Source organism: Odontesthes bonariensis, chromosome 4 (assembly GCF_027942865.1).
Source record: "Odontesthes bonariensis isolate fOdoBon6 chromosome 4, fOdoBon6.hap1, whole genome shotgun sequence".
Classification (NCBI taxonomy): domain Eukaryota; kingdom Metazoa; phylum Chordata; class Actinopteri; order Atheriniformes; family Atherinopsidae; genus Odontesthes; species Odontesthes bonariensis.
In genome coordinates, this window is record NC_134509.1 from 3,861,609 (window position 1) to 3,880,128 (window position 18,520).

The 18,520-nt window shown below is 45.0% G+C and overlaps 2 protein-coding genes across 3 annotated transcripts; one reads left to right on the forward strand and one right to left on the reverse strand.

Annotated features, from left to right (window-relative positions):
• The first annotated feature begins 21 nt into the window (after positions 1 to 21).
• palb2 (partner and localizer of BRCA2) lies at positions 22 to 12,504 on the forward strand. 2 transcript variants are annotated; one of them, XM_075462537.1, is made up of 13 exons: positions 22 to 109; positions 332 to 434; positions 509 to 568; positions 654 to 834; positions 1,686 to 3,077; positions 4,900 to 6,179; positions 6,262 to 6,414; positions 7,238 to 7,320; positions 7,608 to 7,757; positions 8,448 to 8,564; positions 11,064 to 11,151; positions 11,238 to 11,428; positions 11,506 to 12,504. In XM_075462537.1, exons 2-13 carry the CDS (start codon positions 357 to 359, stop codon positions 11,735 to 11,737), a joined length of 4,005 nt encoding a protein of 1,334 aa, XP_075318652.1. In that variant the 5' UTR covers positions 22 to 109; positions 332 to 356; the 3' UTR covers positions 11,738 to 12,504. The 2 variants fall into 2 exon arrangements, with proteins under 2 accessions (XP_075318652.1, XP_075318653.1); XM_075462538.1 differs by having other exon boundaries at positions 1,689 to 3,077.
• Positions 12,505 to 12,732: 228 nt separating this feature from the next.
• On the reverse strand, positions 12,733 to 17,936 carry plk1 (polo-like kinase 1 (Drosophila)). Its single transcript, XM_075464331.1, has 11 exons — positions 17,245 to 17,936; positions 16,395 to 16,563; positions 15,473 to 15,617; positions 15,288 to 15,381; positions 14,971 to 15,196; positions 14,809 to 14,851; positions 14,611 to 14,708; positions 14,419 to 14,496; positions 14,041 to 14,195; positions 13,743 to 13,925; positions 12,733 to 13,652 (listed from the first exon to the last, which is right to left on the reverse strand). The coding sequence occupies exons 1-11, from the start codon at positions 17,605 to 17,607 to the stop codon at positions 13,458 to 13,460; spliced, it is 1,749 nt and encodes a 582-aa protein (XP_075320446.1). The 5' UTR covers positions 17,608 to 17,936; the 3' UTR covers positions 12,733 to 13,457.
• Between the last annotated feature and the right edge of the window lie 584 nt (positions 17,937 to 18,520).

The window sequence follows — 18,520 nt, forward strand, 5'->3', positions numbered from 1 at the left end:
GGAAGTTAGAGGTGAATCGATCCCCGGCTCATCGAACACAAAAACAAACTGTGATGAACATGTTGCAACTTCATGTCTGCCCTGAAGGTTTATGGACATGAAGTGAAAGGCAAGGGACACGTTTATCATTCTATATTCGTCTTCCTGTACATATATATTTAAGTGTCGCTTTTGGTTGTTGCTGTAACGTTACGTTCAAACTGTTTATTGGACGTTAGCGCGCTACGTTCTAAATGCTAATGTTGTGCTAGCTTACATGTTGTTTTAGCTTACATGCTGTGTGGCGGATAAACGCAGAGGTTACGTGTAAAAGTGGTCTGTTGTGTGTCAGGTGTGGGGGGTGCTGACTGAGAAGTATGGACACAAATGTGGGCGATATTATTCCCTGTGATGAGCAGTTGAGGACTACACTACACTGTGATGACAAGGAGAAGGTGATTTACTTTTACACGTGACTTCTACCATCCTTGTTGTGCATCCTCTGACATTCATGTTGTCCCCCTCGCAGCTTCGCAGGAAGTTGGCACAGTTGCAAAGGGAGTATCTTAAGACAGCCCAGAGACTCCAGGTGAGATATTTACCATTTCCCAGCACTTTGAAAAGGAAAATGTGGCTGTAGTTTTGTGTCATGCACGTGTCCCAATATAAAACAGCGTGCTGAGCGTGTAGAAGCTGTGAGGAAGCATGTCAGAAGTAGGATCTCCCAGCAGAACCAGCTGGACCAGAGAGACCCAGGGGTTACGCCGGATCCTTGTGTCGACCCCTCTTCGGTATCCAACAGCAGCGATGCCACAGTCAAAGGCACACTGTGCACTGTGCAGGGGCACACTGAAGGTAATTTGACCTTAATCTAAATAAATCTCTCGTAAATTGAATACTGTAACTCCAGTGTTAAAGGGACAGTTCGCCTCTTTTTACATGAAGCTGTATGACATCCCATATCAGCAACATCATTTCTGAACATGTTCTTACCCCCTGCTGCGTCCTGTGAGCAGAGTTCCAGCCTCGTTTTGGTGTTGATGAAGGTAGTCCGGCTAGTTGGCTGGGGTTTACAAAATAAACCGTTTTGCTTCTCAAAACAATATGCGTTCAAAAGAGTAATACATTTGCATCATAAAATGGTTCTCCAGGAAAAAGTCAGACCTCACAATCGCTTGGCCCTATTTTCTCTCCCTTCATATCACTGCCTGCTGTGCAAACCGAGCAGCAAACACTGTAACAGGTGCGGTTGTCGGCAGGCGGCAGCAGGCAGTGATACGAAGGGAGAGAAAATAGGGCCAAGCGATTGAGAGGTCTGACTTTTTCCTGGAGAATGATTTTGTGATGCAAATGTATTACTCTGTTGAACGCATATTGTTTTGAGAAGCAAAACACTTTATTTTTTAAACCCCAGCCAACTAGCCGGACTACCTTCATCAACACCAAAACGAGGCTGGAACTCTGCTCACAGGATGCAGCAGGGGGTAAGAAGATGTTCAGAAATGATGTTGCTGATATGGGATGTCATACAGCTTCATGTCAGAAGAGGCGAACTGTCCCTTTAACGCCTAAAGTTACAAAGAAACCATGCACTCAGCCCTTGATCACGATTACGGTCACAGGAAGCGCTTTGTCATATAGATTATATTAGAACTGAGAAATACAAGATGCAGTTCACAGATAATCTCATGTTTGACCCGGTCCAGTAGATTCGGATGCGTCCAGGAGGAGCCAGGTGATCAGGTTCATACTCCCCTCTGATGCTGCTTTCCCACAAACCCCAGATGCACACAGCCATGACAGGCTGGCTCACAGACCCAGCCCTGCCCTGCGCCTCCGGTCGCGACGCAGCCGCCTGCGCTGGGAGAAGAGGGGAGCCGAGGCCTGCTGGGGGAAAGAAAACGGCAAACAGGGTGAACGGCTGGAAAATGCCACAACAGAAGAAGAGGAGGAAGGAACAGTCGAGTCAAAGGGAGCAGATGTTATGGATGAGAGTGAAGAGCTATTTTCTTCTGCCGAGTCTCTGCTGCTTACACACTGGAACACACAAGGACACGGTGAAGCGGGACCTATGGAGGGAAGGGGCCAGCAAAGACTCCAACAGCAAAGGGAAAAAGAGACTGAAGTTGAAGGGAAATCTTGCAAACTGGCTTTAACCACTGGAGAAAAGAGACAAAATGTCCCACAGCATGGAACAGAGATGGAGAGAAGTGAAGATGGTGCCAGCAGCAGAGGACAAGGAGAGACCCCGGCATGTACAAAGACAGAAACTGTTGAAACCACTGAGCAAAAAGCAACCCCGACAGGAGAAAGTGGCGGAAATCACCACAAGGCTGTGGAAAAAAAAGAGGAAAGTAATGGGGGGAGTGAATGTGGAAAAGCTGTGAACTTCCTGGACTCCTGTACATTAGTGGAGGGACTGCTATTCCCAGCAGAGTACTATGTTCGAACCACAAGACGTATGACATTTTCCCACAGCCAGCCCGACCTGCAGGCTGTCATACTCTCCCAGCTGAGCGTTGGGCGGCACCGCAGGAGTCGGGGTCGCGGCAGAGCACCGAACAGGCAGACGCTGACCGGTGAACGCTCAGATCAGCACACTCAGACAGATTTCTCCTCTCCCACAGCTGCATCCACATCTTCAGATTCTCCTAACCCGTCCCATGTGCCGGCTCCCAGTGCGTCTGCCAGCCTCAGTCAGAGCTCCAGTGAGATTTCAAATCCCATCGCAGCCTGTCAGAGGGACGCTCGTTCGTTACCTGTGGTCGCCACTGCTCATCCCCCAAGAGGAAGGAGGAGGAGAGGCAGGGGCAGAGGGAGAACCCGAACCTCAGGAGATATCCAAACCACCGGCGCCCCATCGTCCTTCTCCCAGTTGCTCCATAAGGACGGTGGAGCAAACCCCCGCCTCAGTCCACATGAAACTGTTTTAGAACCAGAGGAAACCCGGCCTGTGTCCATCCACCTCACTGCTTCTCAGCCTTTCTCTGGAGTTAAGGGAGATCCGTCGAGTTCTCTCTCTGAACGTCTGGAGAAGGTCTATCCGGTCTTTCTAAAGAGCAGCATCAAAGCTGACAAACCCATCCAGCTGAGCAGAGGTAAGACTTAAAGTGATACTCCGGAGTAGATTCAACCTGGGGTCATTTGAACCGTGATATCCAGCCAAGTAGCCCACCCGCAGTTTTTTCGATATTGGCTGAACATCAGCTGAGTTACTGAGTTATCCCGAATAGCTTCATACAAGGGTTAATGGATCCTGGTCCGTATCTCCAAAATTACCACACTAAAATCACATGCCATGACACCAAACTTCTACAGTAGTACAAATATGGTCTGTACTCACAAAACGATGCATTTGGAAGTTTGTACATAGTCCAGGAGTTTATTATTATCAACACAAGCCTGATAGCTTCTCTGCTGCTAAAGCTGCGTCGACGTCACTTCAGGGAGCTGGGAGCTTCAAAGTAAGATGAGGGTTGATCTGCTACTGTAGACAACAAAGCAAGGCTGCTCAATTTCTCCATTGATAAAATAATTTCACAACTCTACAACATAAAAAATCATAAAAAAACATGTAGAATATAGCATATACTTTGTTGTCTACAGTAGTAGATCAACCCTCATCTTACTTTGAAGCTCCCAGCTCCCTGAAGTGACGTCGACGCAGCTTTAGCTGCAGAGAAGCTATCAGGCTTGTGTTGATAATAATAAACTCCTGGACTATTTTCAAACTTCCAAATGCATCGTTTGGTGAGTACAGACCATATTTGTACTACTGTAGAAGTTTGGTGTCATGGCATGTGATTTTAGTGTGGTAATTTTGGAGATACTGCCAGGGTCCATTAACCCTTGTACTAAGCTATTCGGGATAACTTAGTAACTCAGCTGATGTTCAGCCAATATCGAAAAAACTGCGGGTGGGCTACTTGGCTGGATATCACGGTTCAAATGACCCCAGGTTGAATCTACTCCGGAGTATCACTTTAAGGAGCGTGTGTGTAAGTTACTTTGATATGGGAGCTTCATTTTTGGAGCTTGTGAACTACATGGATATAAAAAACAACACATATATGTAATTGTAAATGTAAATGTACTTTATTTCTACAGCCCTTTACAAACAATCCTTACGATGTACCAAAGTGCTTTACAGCAGGTAATAAATAAAGAGAAGAATAAGTAAAAACAATTAAAGAACAGTGAAAGCAATAAAATACAACAAAATCAAATAAGATAAAAGTGGTCTTCTCATGTGTAAAACTGAGGTCTGTTTCTCTGGTTAAAAATGTAGTTTCTGGTTTCAATTAGAAACCAGATTTATGTTAACTGATTTAGCAGAATGAGTGAGAAATGGGAAATGACATCAAAAAATGATCATCCGTAGGTTGCAGTGATATAAACATTTGTCACCAATCAGTGGATGTGCTCCAAAAACTTCAGCTCTTTAAGACTCAGGTGATTTTTTTTATTAATTTTTTTAAATTTTTTTATTTATTGAGATGGCAAAATGTTTGAAATTTAGATTTGTGTGAGCCACACTTTAAATGACTTTAAACTGAATCTGGTCAGGCTTGACGTATTATCGTGCCGCATTTGTTGCTCCCCCTGCAGCGTAGCTCGAATGCACTTGTGACGGTGGGGTCGACATTTCAGGTCGATATCTTCATGCTTTCACGAGCTTTGGTGAAACGTCCTGATTTTATACAAATGGACGGGCTTTCTGAAACAGACTGGCGTTACAATTTCACACAAAACAGTAAAATCTCCAGATGATCCAGCAGCAGATGATCAGCTGACAATTTTTCCATAAAGTCACATCCTCTAAGTTGGATCATACTGGTTAATAATGCGTTTCTCAATAAATTCTTTGCCACTTAACATAATCTAACCTCTTTTTTTTCTTTCCCCACTTGTTGGCTACAGACTCATCAAGCTGGCCAAATCTCCTCTTGCCCTCCTCTTCACCAGCTCAAACATCTCTACATCCTCCCCCCTCCATGTTTTCTGGCTTCCTGGGCAACAACCTGATGTGTTTGGACGTGCAACAAGATTTTCATCTCCCAGACGAGCAGTTCGCCTCCCTGAAGCTGCACAAGCTCCGCCAGGCCATCGTGGAATCAGGGCTTGAGCATTTTTCGACGCCGTCTGGCAACACGCGCGGCAGCCTGCTGCGCTCTCACCCAAACTACGGCAGCAGTGAGCGGCTGGCGCCTCGTCATTTCCCGCTCAGCTACACGCCTACCATCTCAAAGTCCCCCCGTCCAAACGAAGAAGATCAACAGAACCTGTCTGCAAAGATTAGCGAGTCCTTAACCGAGGTGCCGTGTGAAAAAAACGTTCCAGAAACTGAAGAAGAGCAGCGAGCTGAAAACCTCCACAGAGAGACTGAATCTGTTTCTGTGGTAGAAGCGATAACGGAAGACGTTAAACATAAAGAAACTGTGGCTCCGCGCAGTCACAACCAGAGCAGCACATCTGTCTGTGTTTCCAAACCAGAGCGTCAGCAGAACTGTGCAGACAGAGGACATGTGACACATGTCACCAGACACTCAGATGAGCATAAAGCAGAGCGGACTGCCTCTACTAATCAAACCGAGAGTGGTGGTGTGGTCCATTCTTTAAAGAATGAGAGGTCTGTAGAAAACGGAGCCGTCGCTCTGACTCTTTCCTCTGATGAAAAACCAGAGGAGCCTTCTGCTTTAAAAGCCTGTGATGACACAGAATGTCCACCGGAGTTTCCTGTGAATGTAGAATATTCAGACCGACTGAAAGAAGCTCAGCCCTCACAGCTGGTGTTGAGTTCTCCTCTGGCTCCAGCTCCCTGCCCCTTCATAACGCCACGCCTGCCCTCATCGGCGCCAACCTCCAGCCCGATGCTGCCCTCCTTAGGACTCACCCCGCTCCTCCCACACTCCTCCCCCTCTGCCCCTTCTCTCGCCCTGCCTCCCCCTCACAGCCCATCCACTCAGGCTCGTTCTCCTCCGGCTCTTTCTCCCTGCGCATCCTCCACCCACTTCCCCCCCAGCCTGCCTCCTCTCTCGCTGTCCGGTCAGGCTCGGGCTTCGTGCGAGCCGCCAGCCTTAAGCGATCAATGTCAAGAAGTTGAGCCGGCGACCTGCCCGACTCCGTCCAGCCGCCGGCTCCAGAGCTCAGCCGGGCAGGTGGCGGAGAAACAAATGCTGAGGCGCACACACACGCTGAAGGTATTCAGGATGGAGATGCTGAGTGAAGTGTTGCACATGTGCAGAGTGTTGGTCTCTGTGTGTGACTGTGTGTGTTTTTCAGGCTGCAGCAGGAGGAGCTCTGGTGGATGTGTGCTGCCTTCGTGGGTCCTCGGGCGGTTTGTGTGTAGCAGCAGCAGGAAAGTGGGCCGTGTGCCTTTGGACTCAGACTTCAGCGTCTGATTGGAGTTTAAGACACACCTGGACGTTCAGTGAGGCGAGTTATTTATTTTATTTTGTAAAAGTCTATTGCTTACAGGCTTTTATTTTGTAAAAGTCTGTTGCTGTCTGCTGTGGAACCGGAAAAGAAAGTAATCGGCGGATCCACCAAACATGGAGAAGGGTACGGAACTTTTACTCGGCCATTTTCATTTTAAAGTTCTTCCAGACGGCGGAGTCGACAGAACCAAAGTCATCTGTAAACACTGCCAAGTTGAATTGTCTTCTCAGCGTAGTAGTTCCAGTCTAAAATATCACTTAAAGGCAAAACACACAACTGATAGCAGCAAGTCATTCAAGGAAACAGACAGTGGAGCGAGGCTTCTACATAAAAACTACAGAAAGATGCTGATGTTAAAAGTGTGTTTGCACAACAAATGTTATGGCACTTTCATTCATATGGCAGCACATTTAAAATAAAGCTAAATGCTAAAAGCTATACACTACTTTTGGATTCATTTTTGGATTTTGTGTACAAATGCAGGGAAATCATGTGATTAATTAGATTAAACATTTTAATCGTTGCCCGGCCCTAATTTATATCAATTTTGAAAGGTGTCACTCCACGTCTGGCAGGGAGAGTAACGCATGCTGCGACGGGGCTGAAATAACTGACACGTTTACCCTTTTTTTTTGCTCCAAACAATCAGTTTATCGGTTATATTACCGTGATACTTCAACGGGACCGGCGGCCGTTTAAAGGTTTATATGTTCGGTGAAATTCACTTAAAAGATGAAATACAGACTTTGTTTGTGTCCGACGCAGTAATTGAGAGAAATGGAAATGCTACGGTCTTATTGGCTTGTTTTTGTGTTTGCAGCCTGTGATCAACGTGTTTCCTGTCCCAGGTGCTGCCGGGCTAATGTGCGTGACTTTAGGTCAGCTGGAAATCAGAGAAGTGAGGTAAGAGATCTGCCCTGCATTTGAACATTTTGGGTGGGATTGTGCAAAAAGAGGGACATCTTTGAGTTTAAATTAAATCTACCTTTCTAAGTTTGTCCATTGAGTTCCCCACAGAAACGAGCTGCTAACGTTTCCGCTGCTCGGTAATAAGACGTAATCAGGGATCAGGCTTTGACTGGATGTGTCACTTGTGATGCTGCAGGCGTATGAGGCAAAGAAAACCTTTGCCTCATACGCCACGGTGACAAGCTGGATTGTGTTTTCATGTGTGTTGTTATTGTTTACAGAGTGCTGTCGTGCTCCAGCCTCATGCAGACGCTGGTGTGTGACGGAGTCATCCAGGCAGCTGTGGGGATCTCGGAGTCCAGAGTGGTTACCTCCTCCCACTCAGCCTCAGGTTCCACCCTGCAGGTGTTTCCGTTGTCAGACGGCAGTAGGTAAGGCGGTATGTTTTTACCCTCTCGTGTCTTGTCTCACTACCCAGATCCACAAATGTTTAGTGTCTCACTACCCGGATCCACAGATGTTTCAGTGTCTCACTACCCAGATCCACAAATGTTTAGTGTCTCACTACCCGGATCCACAGATGTTTCAGTGTCTCACTACCCAGATCCACAGATGTTTCAGTGTCTCGCTACCCAGATCCACAGATGTTTCAGTGTCTCACTACCCAGATCCACAGATGCTTCAGTGTCTCACTACCCAGATCCACAAATGTTTAGTGTCTCACTACCCGGATCCACAGATGTTTCAGTGTCTCACTACCCAGATCCACAGATGTTTCAGTGTCTCGCTACCCAGATCCACAGATGTTTCAGTGTCTCACTACCCGGATCCACAGATGTTTCAGTGTCTCACTACCCAGATCCACAGATGTTTCAGTGTCTCGCTACCCAGATCCACAGATGTTTCAGTGTCTCACTACCCAGATCCACAGATGCTTCAGTGTCTCACTACCCAGATCCACAGATGCTTCAGTGTCTCACTACCCACATCCACAGATGTTTCAGTGTCTCACTACCCAGATCCACAGATGCTTCAGTGTCTCACTACCCAGATCCACAGATGTTTCAGTGTCTCACTACCCAGATCCACAGATGCTTCAGTGTCTCGCTTCTTCCTTTCAGCTCCCCCACGGCTCGGCCTCTCGTGTCTCCTGGTGTTTGTGTCGGGGCCCTCGCGCCTGTGGAAGGACTTCCTGACGCTCTGATTGGTACAGATGAAGGTGGACAAATCTTCATCTGGTAAGTGAGATCAGGTTTAACTTATTGCCATGTTGGTCACCTGGCATCAAATATCAACCTTGGCCTATTTTGTGTTGAGGTTTTGCTTCTGGCTGCTACACTTTTCTGCTCATGTGTTGTGGCAGAGGTGGGTAGAGCAGCCAAAAAGTGTACTCAAGTAAAAGTACTGTTACTTCAGAATAATAAGACTCAAGTAAAAGCAAAAAGAAGTGATCCAAATAATTACTTGAGTAAGAGTAAAAAATTGCTTGGTGACAAAACTACTCAAGTACTGAGTAACTGTTGAGTAACGTCTGATTTATTTGTTAACACAAGCATTCAATCAGACAGACAAAAATACTAAATAATCATCTTTAGGCCAATTAGAGTTCATCCAATTGATAAAATAAATTAAAATTAATTAATTAATTACAAAATAGCTTAAATTAAAATAATCCAGGTAAATTCAAGAACTTCAATAAAGAATAAAAGAGACTTAGGAAATGTTTAAAACATATGTAACCCATATGTAACCTAAAAAACAAACATTCACCTATCCATGGGGGGAAAAACGAGTTTAGGAAACTTAGCGCTACATGTTTCCTCAAGTTAGATGCTGAGTTTCTGCTGAAATGTGCGTTTGTTTTGGTTGACACAGAAGACACATAATGTAGCTGCTGTTTCTCACTCTTTGTAAGGTAAACATGCTTTCAGTATGAGGCCTCGTCTGCGTCTTCATTTCCCACCGTTGGTTCTGACATTTTTCATCTGTTTCTTTGTTTGTTTGCTACGACTGCTAATGCTAAAGCTAACCCGTCCCGCCGCTGAGATTGAGTACGGTCACGTGACCAGACTGCACGGCTGCGTCTGATTGGTGGAACACAGTCAGGTGGTAGAGCCTTTGGCGGAAGTCTCTCTCTCTGTCAGAATAAAACATTAAAATGAGGCGTACGCGGGGGGATAAAAATAATGAGGCGTAGAATACCAAAGAGGTAAGAAGAAAAGTAACCAGCTCATTGTAGCCTAATGTAGCGGAGTAAGAGGACAGTTTCTGCTGCACACATCTACTCAAGGAAAAGTAAAACGTATAGAGATTTAAAACTACTCCTAGAAGTATATTTTTTTCAAAAACTTACTCAAGTAAATGTAACTCGTTACTACCCACCTCTGGTTGTGTGCATCTTCAGAGGTGTAAGAGTTACTGGCAGAGGATGACTCATCTCAACAGACAGCAGAAATTATACATTATTTGAGAAGTGAACCATTTTACTTTTTTTGACATTTTTTGCATTTGTGTCCTTGTTTGAATGTTAAGACTGTAGAAACATAGAAACAGAGGTACATGAAATCCAACTGAGGAACATTTTTGAGCGGCTCTAGAAGAAAAATGGAGACTGGTGTAGCCAGTTGCATTTGCAGCATCTGAAAGCTGAATTTTGCCTTTTAGTAGATTATTTTTTTCTTCCAAGGAATCAGATGAAGAACTAACTGTTCCTAGTAGGGCTGGGCGAGTTATCGTGATAATAACGAGTTAACTCGTTAATTATTTAACGCCGATAAATATTTTATTGCGCATTAACGCAGGTTTTTAAAAAAAATTATTATTATTATTATTAGTTTTTTTTATTTATTTTATTACTGTAAAAGTCTGTTGCTCACAGGCTTTTATTTTGTAAAAGTCTGTTGCTCACAGGCTTTTATTCTGTAAAAGTCTGTTGCTCACAGGCTTTTATTTTGTAAAAGTCTGTTGCTGTCTGCTGTGGAACAGGAAAAGAAAGTAATCGGCGGATCCACCAAACATGGAGAAGGGTACGGAACTTTTACTCGGCCATTTCCATTTTAAAGTTCTTCCAGACGGCGGAGTCGACAGAACCAAAGTCATCTGTAAACACTGCCAAGTTGAATTGTCTTCTCAGCGTAGTAGTTCCAGTCTAAAATATCACTTAAAGGCAAAACACACAACTGATAGCAGCAAGTCATTCAAGGAAACAGACAGTGGAGCGAGGCTTCTACATAAAAACTACAGAAAGATGCTGATGTTAAAAGTGTGTTTGCACAACAAATGTTATGGCACTTTCATTGATATGGCAGCACATTTAAAATAAAACTAAATGCTAAAAGCTATACACTACTTTTGGATTCATTTTTGGATTCTGCGTACAAATGCGATTAATCGTGATTAATCAGGGAAATCATGCGATTAATTAGATTAAAAATTTTAATCGTTGCCCGGCCCTAGTTCCTAGTTTTAGAAGAGCTGCATGTTTGAAACCAGCTGACGTGACCGTGGTTTATTCTCTCCAAAGACACAGTTCACAGTTTGATTTTGTTTTCTCCTGGTGGCAAAGAAAACTGTTTAACCGGTTTAAATGTTGAACTTATCGAGATAAAGTCTCCACGGTTTTTCTTTGAGGAGAAATATGACTCGAGTCACCTTGGAATATTCCCGACATGTGTTGCGCTCAGCAGCTGCTGCGGTTTCCAGCTGTTTCCGCACACTTATTTTTGTGTTTGTCGCAGGAATTTGAAGACGGGGCAGCTGCTGTGCAGAGTCCCGCTCGGGGATGGTTTATCCCACACAGCCTGCCTCAGAGGATACTCCTACTGTGTGAGTATCCGAGCCAGCCATAAGAAGAAGCTGATTGTGTTGCTGCCACTCTGGCTGATCGTGCTGCTGCGTGTTTTTCTGCACAGGGAGTGTTGTTGGTCCTGCTGCAGCATCACTTTCTAAGCTCCCTGGAGGAAGAGGAGAAGGTCGGGAAAATGAAAGACGTTTCAGAAGAGGAGACAAAAACGGCCTTTTTCTCCTTGGTCGGCGTCAACCCTCTGAGTGGGAAATCCGTCCTGGCTGCTCGGCTGTACCCGCCCACAGCCTGGTGGGGCAGGTGAGATGCAGGCCGACGGGGGGGCGAGGCTCCTGTGAAAACATCTGTGTGATCGCAGCTTCTTTTGTTCTCCGCAGGCTGTGTGAAGCCGACGTGAACCGCTCCAGCGTCCTGGGCCTGAGTCAGAGTGGCTGCGCGTGTGTGTGGGAGCTCGGGCAGCCGGGGGCCTCAAAGCTGGTGGAGGCGCCTGAGGGCGAGGACTGGCAGCTGGCCAGATGGGGGGGGCCAGACAGGCTGGTGATCGGACACCACGACGGAGACGTTTCTTTACACTGTTACAGTGCGAGTGGAACCTCACTCTGCAGCTGAGAAGCGGGTTCTAAGATGACAAATGATTCTAAAAAGACACGAACATACTACATTGCACTGTGCTCAGTTTATCTTTACTGGATTTGTCTGCTCTGGTTTCTTTATGTCAGCAAAACAGTTGTTTTTTTATACTGTAAACTGAACTCATCCTATAAAGCCCAGTGAAGAGCAAACTGGGCTGCTGAGCTGCTCTGACTGCTCATCACACACTAAACTTCTTTGCTTTTTAGACCACTGTGCTGTTCGTCTTAAGCATGTTATTGTATTGAAATAAAAAAGGTTGTATTAAAATGTCCATTAAACATTCGTTAAATCTTTAATATTTTTTAATACTGCCGTTGAAAAGAGCTCCAAGTAACAATTTGAGGATGAGCCAACTCAAAAATACCCTGTTTAGCTAAAGCAGCAGAGGTGACGTTTTGAGATCAGATGGCAGATAACACCAAAGCTGTGTAGATGAATGTTACTCCACCAGCTTTGGTTCGTATGTTCAAACTGTATATATGAAATATATATTTTTAATTGCAACTAACCTTCAGTAATACAAAGTAGTAGAGTTAACCCTGCCTCTACCAGCTGAAAATAAGAAGATAGTAAATACTATCTCAAACAAGATGTGGCATTAAGCCAAAAGACAGAAGCAGAGTTTTAAAAAAAGTGCATTTTTCTATTTTCTGACATAACAGCTTGGAAACAAGTTTTTGTACTTTTGTAACTTACTTTAAAACCAAGCAATCATCTCAAAAAAATAAAAATTGGACCTTTTCTAACACTACAGTGGCCATTTTGAGGTTAAACAGATGAATGTTGGGTCTATCGCTCTGAAAAGCTGTGCCAGAGTCACTGCAGGAGCGACTAAATGTGGCCCAAAACCAGGCTGAGCAGGTGAGATGAATTACTGAAGCCAGTGTTCCACTTCTTTATGTCAGACCCAGGTTGTTAAATCAGGTGTTTGTTTTATTGTAATTTTACTGAGTTGCGATCTGAGAAAAATCAGCCTTTCGGAACAATTTAATGACATCGTGTTCTTAGACCATGAGCTACACATAGTTTTAGTGCTCAGGAAAAAGCAAAAATACACAGAAAAATATATATACAGTACACACACACAAACATCACATTAAAGCCCTGGAATTTGCCTGTTTCAAGAGAATCTTTATTTAAACTTGGATAAAGTTATACCATCTTACGTGTATGCATATTCAGCAGTATGTACAAGTTTGTACATCTTGTTGAAAACAAGATCTAAAATTGTGATTAAAAAAAACAAAACGAGTATAAACTACAGGAAAAATGTACATGATGAAGACATAAACATGGTCCATTTCTCCACACACAGATAAAAAACAGAAACCAGAGACTCCGCCGCCGCCACACAGATGCACGTTTAAAGACAACTCGTGCACAAACTAAGACGAACGAAAGGAGAGAAAACGTCAAGGGAACGTTCAAACCTTAAGATGAATTCGAACAGATGTTCATCTTTGCTTCCGAGGCACATTTGAACATAGAAGCTTCGTCTGCCGTGCCGTCAGCGGGAATGTGTTCATCGAAAAGTTAAGAGTTGGGAGTGAGAGCTCATGGACAGCAGGGGAGAAGATAAAAATCAGAGGCTGATATTACATCTTCAGAAATGGAATAGGAAATATTACCATGGCCTCCCTTAATAAAAATACATTTAAAAGGTTTTTCTCGTTCAAACGTCTGGCCTAAAGCTGGCCTAGTGAGCGGCGGGGGGGGGCTTGCTGTCCAACAGTTTCTCCACCATGAGCTTGGCGTATCGCATGCGGCTGGCGAGCTCCTTACAGCAACCAAACTCCTCCAGCAGAGACAGCTTGTAGGTGCGGAACTCTCGCTTCTCGTCGATGTAGGTCACCGCAGCCATCAGCGGACACAGGATTATCTTGGTGTGGTCCTGGGGGGGGGACAAAAGAATCTGAGCATGATACGGAAAAACAGAAGCGTGCTTAACGGTGGAGAACAGCGGGCGTCTCTGGCGTCTAACCTGGAAAAAGTTGATCTGAACGGTGCCGTTGCTGAGGTGCAGGACGATGGCGCTCTTCGTCCTGAACCAGAGGGAGAGGTAAGGCAGCCGGGCCAGCTCGTCCCCTTCCCGCCGCGCCATGTTGGCTCCGGCTTTCAGCAGGTGCTCGCTCATGTAGTTGCGGAAGTATTTCAGCAAAGTTATCTGCAAAGAGCGAGATACGCAGACATCAACACCACGCAACACCTCACGCATCCACACTTAATGTGGAGAGTGAGACGGATACATGAGTGGTCCGAGGGAAGGGTGAACTGCCGACCTTCTTGTTGAGAGCGGCGGGGATGGAGCGAACGCTGAGGTAGGATTCAGCTGCCGCCTTGTCGATGTACTGCAGGCTGTCTCCGTCGGTGTACATGATGAGACGAGTGTAATCGTTGAAAAGGACGCCGACACTGTTGTCACAAAGCTGGTAGCCTGAGAAAGTCATTTAAAAAATGGCTCGTGAGGATAGTTTTCCACAACAGGAGCCAATAATCAGCATATCTATCAAACTGCATATGTGACCATCGTCCTCACAAAACAAGCGCAGTTGATTTATCTGGATCTCAACAAATGACTGTCACAGTCACTTTTCCGCACACCTACACTGGTTCATGTGAACCTAAAGAAACGCATGAAATCAGAGTCTAACGCCTACCTAGTCCGTATTTATCGGAGTAGTCGACCCATTTGCTGATCCAGAAAATGGGGATGCACGCAGGATCCTCTGCCTCTTCTGGAAACGCACAAAGACAAAGAGAAATGTCTGTGAGCAGGGTTCCCAGAAGCTGGACCTGGGAAATGTCCAACACAAACTCGAACAGGACTCTGGGCTGAAAGGTCTGCTCACCTTGACGTATGACAGGCTTGTCGGAGGGCTTGGCGGATATGATGCTGTTGAGCTGCTGCAGCAAGTCTTTCAGGTGGCTCTCGGGCGACTCGGCCTCCCTTCATACATAAAAATAAATTTATAAAAAGCAATACAGAACTGTCACATAACTGTCCCTTCCAGTATGCAAAGGGAGGATTTCCGTTTCAAAGGTCTCACCTTTGCATCGGCTCGTCTTTAATGTCCATTTTCTCTGTGCCATCTGGAAAAAACAAAAACAAACATTAGCACTCTTAAAGTTAAAAACTTATAATCTGGATATATTGCCTTCCAATAACCACTGGAAACTATTACTATTTCAAACCCTGCCGGGTCCCTTACCCTTGTTGTTTATAGCAGTCAGGGGGCGTCTCCGGCTGAGCTCCTGAGCTGTGGAGGGGGCAATAGAGAAGCGCGGGGGCACGGTGAGACAAGTGGTGGGCAGACGCAGGGGGATGTAGCCTGTGGTGAAGAACTCGTCCGTTTGCAGCTCAGCAATGGTAGGCCTCTGGGCAGGATCGGCATGCAGCATCCTCTTGATGAGCGACGACGCGGCTGGGTTGATGTGCTGCACAGAGTTGGGATTATGAGAGGAAATTAAATTTAAATTAAAAAAAACACCATGCACACCATGTGTATGCACTATCAAATAACCTTACCCAGGGGATTGTGTAATTGTTTTTCTTGATGCGACTGTAGGTTTCCTTCAGACAGGAGGTCTCAAACGGGGGCTTCCCCACCAACAAAGTGTACCTGAAAGAACAGACGAGGAGAAGACTTCTTCCACTGAACCACATGCTGCAATGCTGTCAGTTGCATGCGCCGCTCGTTGCTCTGCACTTACAAAATGCATCCCAGTGACCAGACGTCCACCTCGTAACTGTGGCCCTTTTTGAAAAGCACTTCGGGTGCAATGTAGTTGGGTGTTCCGCACAGGGTCTTCTTCCGTTCCCCATCGAACTCGATCTTAGTGGCCAAACCAAAGTCCCCTGGAGAAGAGGGAAAGGCAGTGATCAAAAATTAGTTGTGGAAAGCATTTATCCCGGAGGCGTGGAACTAGTGTGAGGACGGGATACGACCCCCGTCCTTCAGCACCGAATCCAACACATTTACTTATGTAAATGTGTTTTATTTATTACAGCCCATCCTTACGGTGTACCAAAGTGCTTTACAGCAGGTAATAAATAAAGAGAAGAAGAAGTAAAAACAATAAAAGAACAGTGAAAGCAATAAAATACAACAAAATCGAATAAGATAAAAGTGTCATCATGCTACTGGGTATTAAAGCCATCCTAAATAAGTAGGTTTTTAGCCTGGATGTGAAGAGGCCCAGGTCAGGAATAAGACTCAGCTGGACGGGGGGCTTATTCCAGAGCCTGGGGGCAGCTTTGGGAAAAGGCTCGCTCACCCCAGGGTTTGTATTCTGACCTGGGCACTTCCAGCAGAAACCGATCTGTTGACCTCAGAGCTCTGCCAGGACTGTTAAAAGCTCAGATAAATACGATGGGGCGAGGCCGTTAAGAGCTTTAAAAACAAACATTAAAAGTTTAAAATCAGTTCTATTAAAGGACAGGAAGCCCGTGGAGGGAGTTAAGAACAGGAGTGATGTGCACACGTCTGTTGGTGTTGGTTAAAAGACGGGCAGCAGCGTTCTGCACCAGCTGAAGGCGGCTGAGAGAAGATTATGGGTGCCGACACTGCATTCTAATCCATGCATCCGGCACAACAAAAAGGAGGAAAGGGCCACTCAACTCTCAGCCAATTACCTATCTTGACATCCATGTCATCGTTTAGGAAGATGTTGCCCAGCTTCAAGTCTCGGTGGATGACTCTGTTGTTGTGCAGGTACTGGACTCCCTTGAGCAGCTGAGTCATGTAGTAGCGAGTCTCGGGCTCAGTCACAGCCTTACGACGTTTGTGCAGCTCCAGCAGAGACTAAAATGGATGACAATTAGGATTAGCCGGCACAACATAAATAAAAACAAATAAATACAATTTAAAAAAATGTGACAAAACACTTTAGATCTCCTGCTGTGTGACTCAAAGGGGCGTTTTTCCCCAAAGCCATAATCAGTCTCAACTCTGACACTCAAAACTGTTGTGTGCAATATATCCTTTTACTTGAATTTACTTACACCTTATTTATCTATCACCACTAACACTATATTTTATTTACCGTAACAAAAACTGTTGCATCTTACACCCTTCCCTTATTGTACATACTTATATATATTTTTTAAACATTTTTATTTTCTCTTTGCACTATTTTGGTGGCTTTAAATCTCGCTGTACCATGTACAATGACAAATAAAGGCATTCTGATTCTGTGACAGTAATGCAGCCACTAGGAGTACTATAGAAAATGGATGAAGAGAGAGTAAATCCACGTTTTGTTCCGTAATCAGAGTGCAATAAGAAAACAAAGTGTCGAGCATGGCAGCGTTTATGCTGATCATGTTCAGAAGTCCATTGGCTTTTCTACAAATTTAAGCCTCCCAACATTGTAATAAGTGAAAGGTGGGGGAGGGGGGGCAGCGGAAGAGGCCGCCGTGTTTAACCGTTGGTCCTCCACAGTGTATTCACTGGAAATGAAAATGTCTCCTCGTTCTCACTCACCCTTCTCCTGCAGATTTCCAGGACCACGAAGACAAAGTCGTCGTCCTCGAAGAAGCCCTGGAACCCCACGATGTTGGCGTGATCCAGGCTCTTGTGAATGGCGATTTCAGAGGTCATCTTTTCCCTCTGGTGCTGCTTCAGGATCAGGGACTTGGGCACCACTTTGCCGGCGAAGACCTGCTTGGTCTTCATGTCTGTGATCTCGTAGCATTTCGCGAAGCCACCTTTCCCGAGGAACGTTCCTCTCGTGTATTTCCTCATCGTGCGTGGGTCGACCAGAATGTCAGGGATCGCTTTGAGGGGTGCAGATTTCGGATCCGCGTGTCCCGGCGGATTCGCCGGCTTTGCGATACCAGCACTCATGGTGGATCAAAAGTGCTCTTCGGTGTCTTAACAGAAAACGCTTAAAATTCCCCAGCAGTAGAGGTAGCGATGAAAGCTGCCAGGGTCAAAAGTATTGTTAACCCTAACTCAACCGACGCTGGATTAGCCTTGGAAACTAGCTTAGTCCCATACACCTCTGAGTTTAAATCAAAACTAAGGTTAACACTCTTTGGAAATAAGAGTTAATTAACTTTCGATTCGACTGTATAATGCATACGGATCTCGTAAAAAAAACAAAAGACCTGTAGTATATTTAAAATTACTTGGCAGACTTCTTCCTCGGTGGTTGCTGCGTTGACCCGTCCTGGCTTTTGACAATAGTCTCCGATACAAGTTTAAAATGCTGCCTCGCTCGTTACGGCGCTCGCTGATTGGTCCGCTTGATTTGAATTCCAAGGCTTTCCAGCAAAGCATCGTGGGAAGTTAGTGCAAAAACAGCCAATCACTGAACGACTACGTTGAATCCCGTGCTATGATTGGCTAAATGGCTATTGATGGTCGCCCCTTGTTTTCCTTAAGCAAGTATTGATGGGAAATGTAGTCAGAATGTTTTTTAATTCCAAAATGTGTGTTGTGGAATTAATCGTGGTTTAATTCATGAAGAGAAACGTTTTATATCTAAAAAAAGAAACAACCACTGATGCTCTTTGTAAAATGTTTTCTTCTTGTCTAGCTGTCGAAAACTACTTTTACTTTTATAAAATCTAAATAAATAAAACCTAAATATACCTGAGGATCAAAAGTTAAAGTAGTCTACTCTAAATAAGTTATAGTTGTATTGGAGTCTCACAGCAAAACTTGATAGACGATTTTCGCAGTTTGTTTTTGTTTTTGTTTTTGTGCAATGGACGCATTAACAGCGGGGGAACACTGTGGGGTGCCGTTTGTAAAG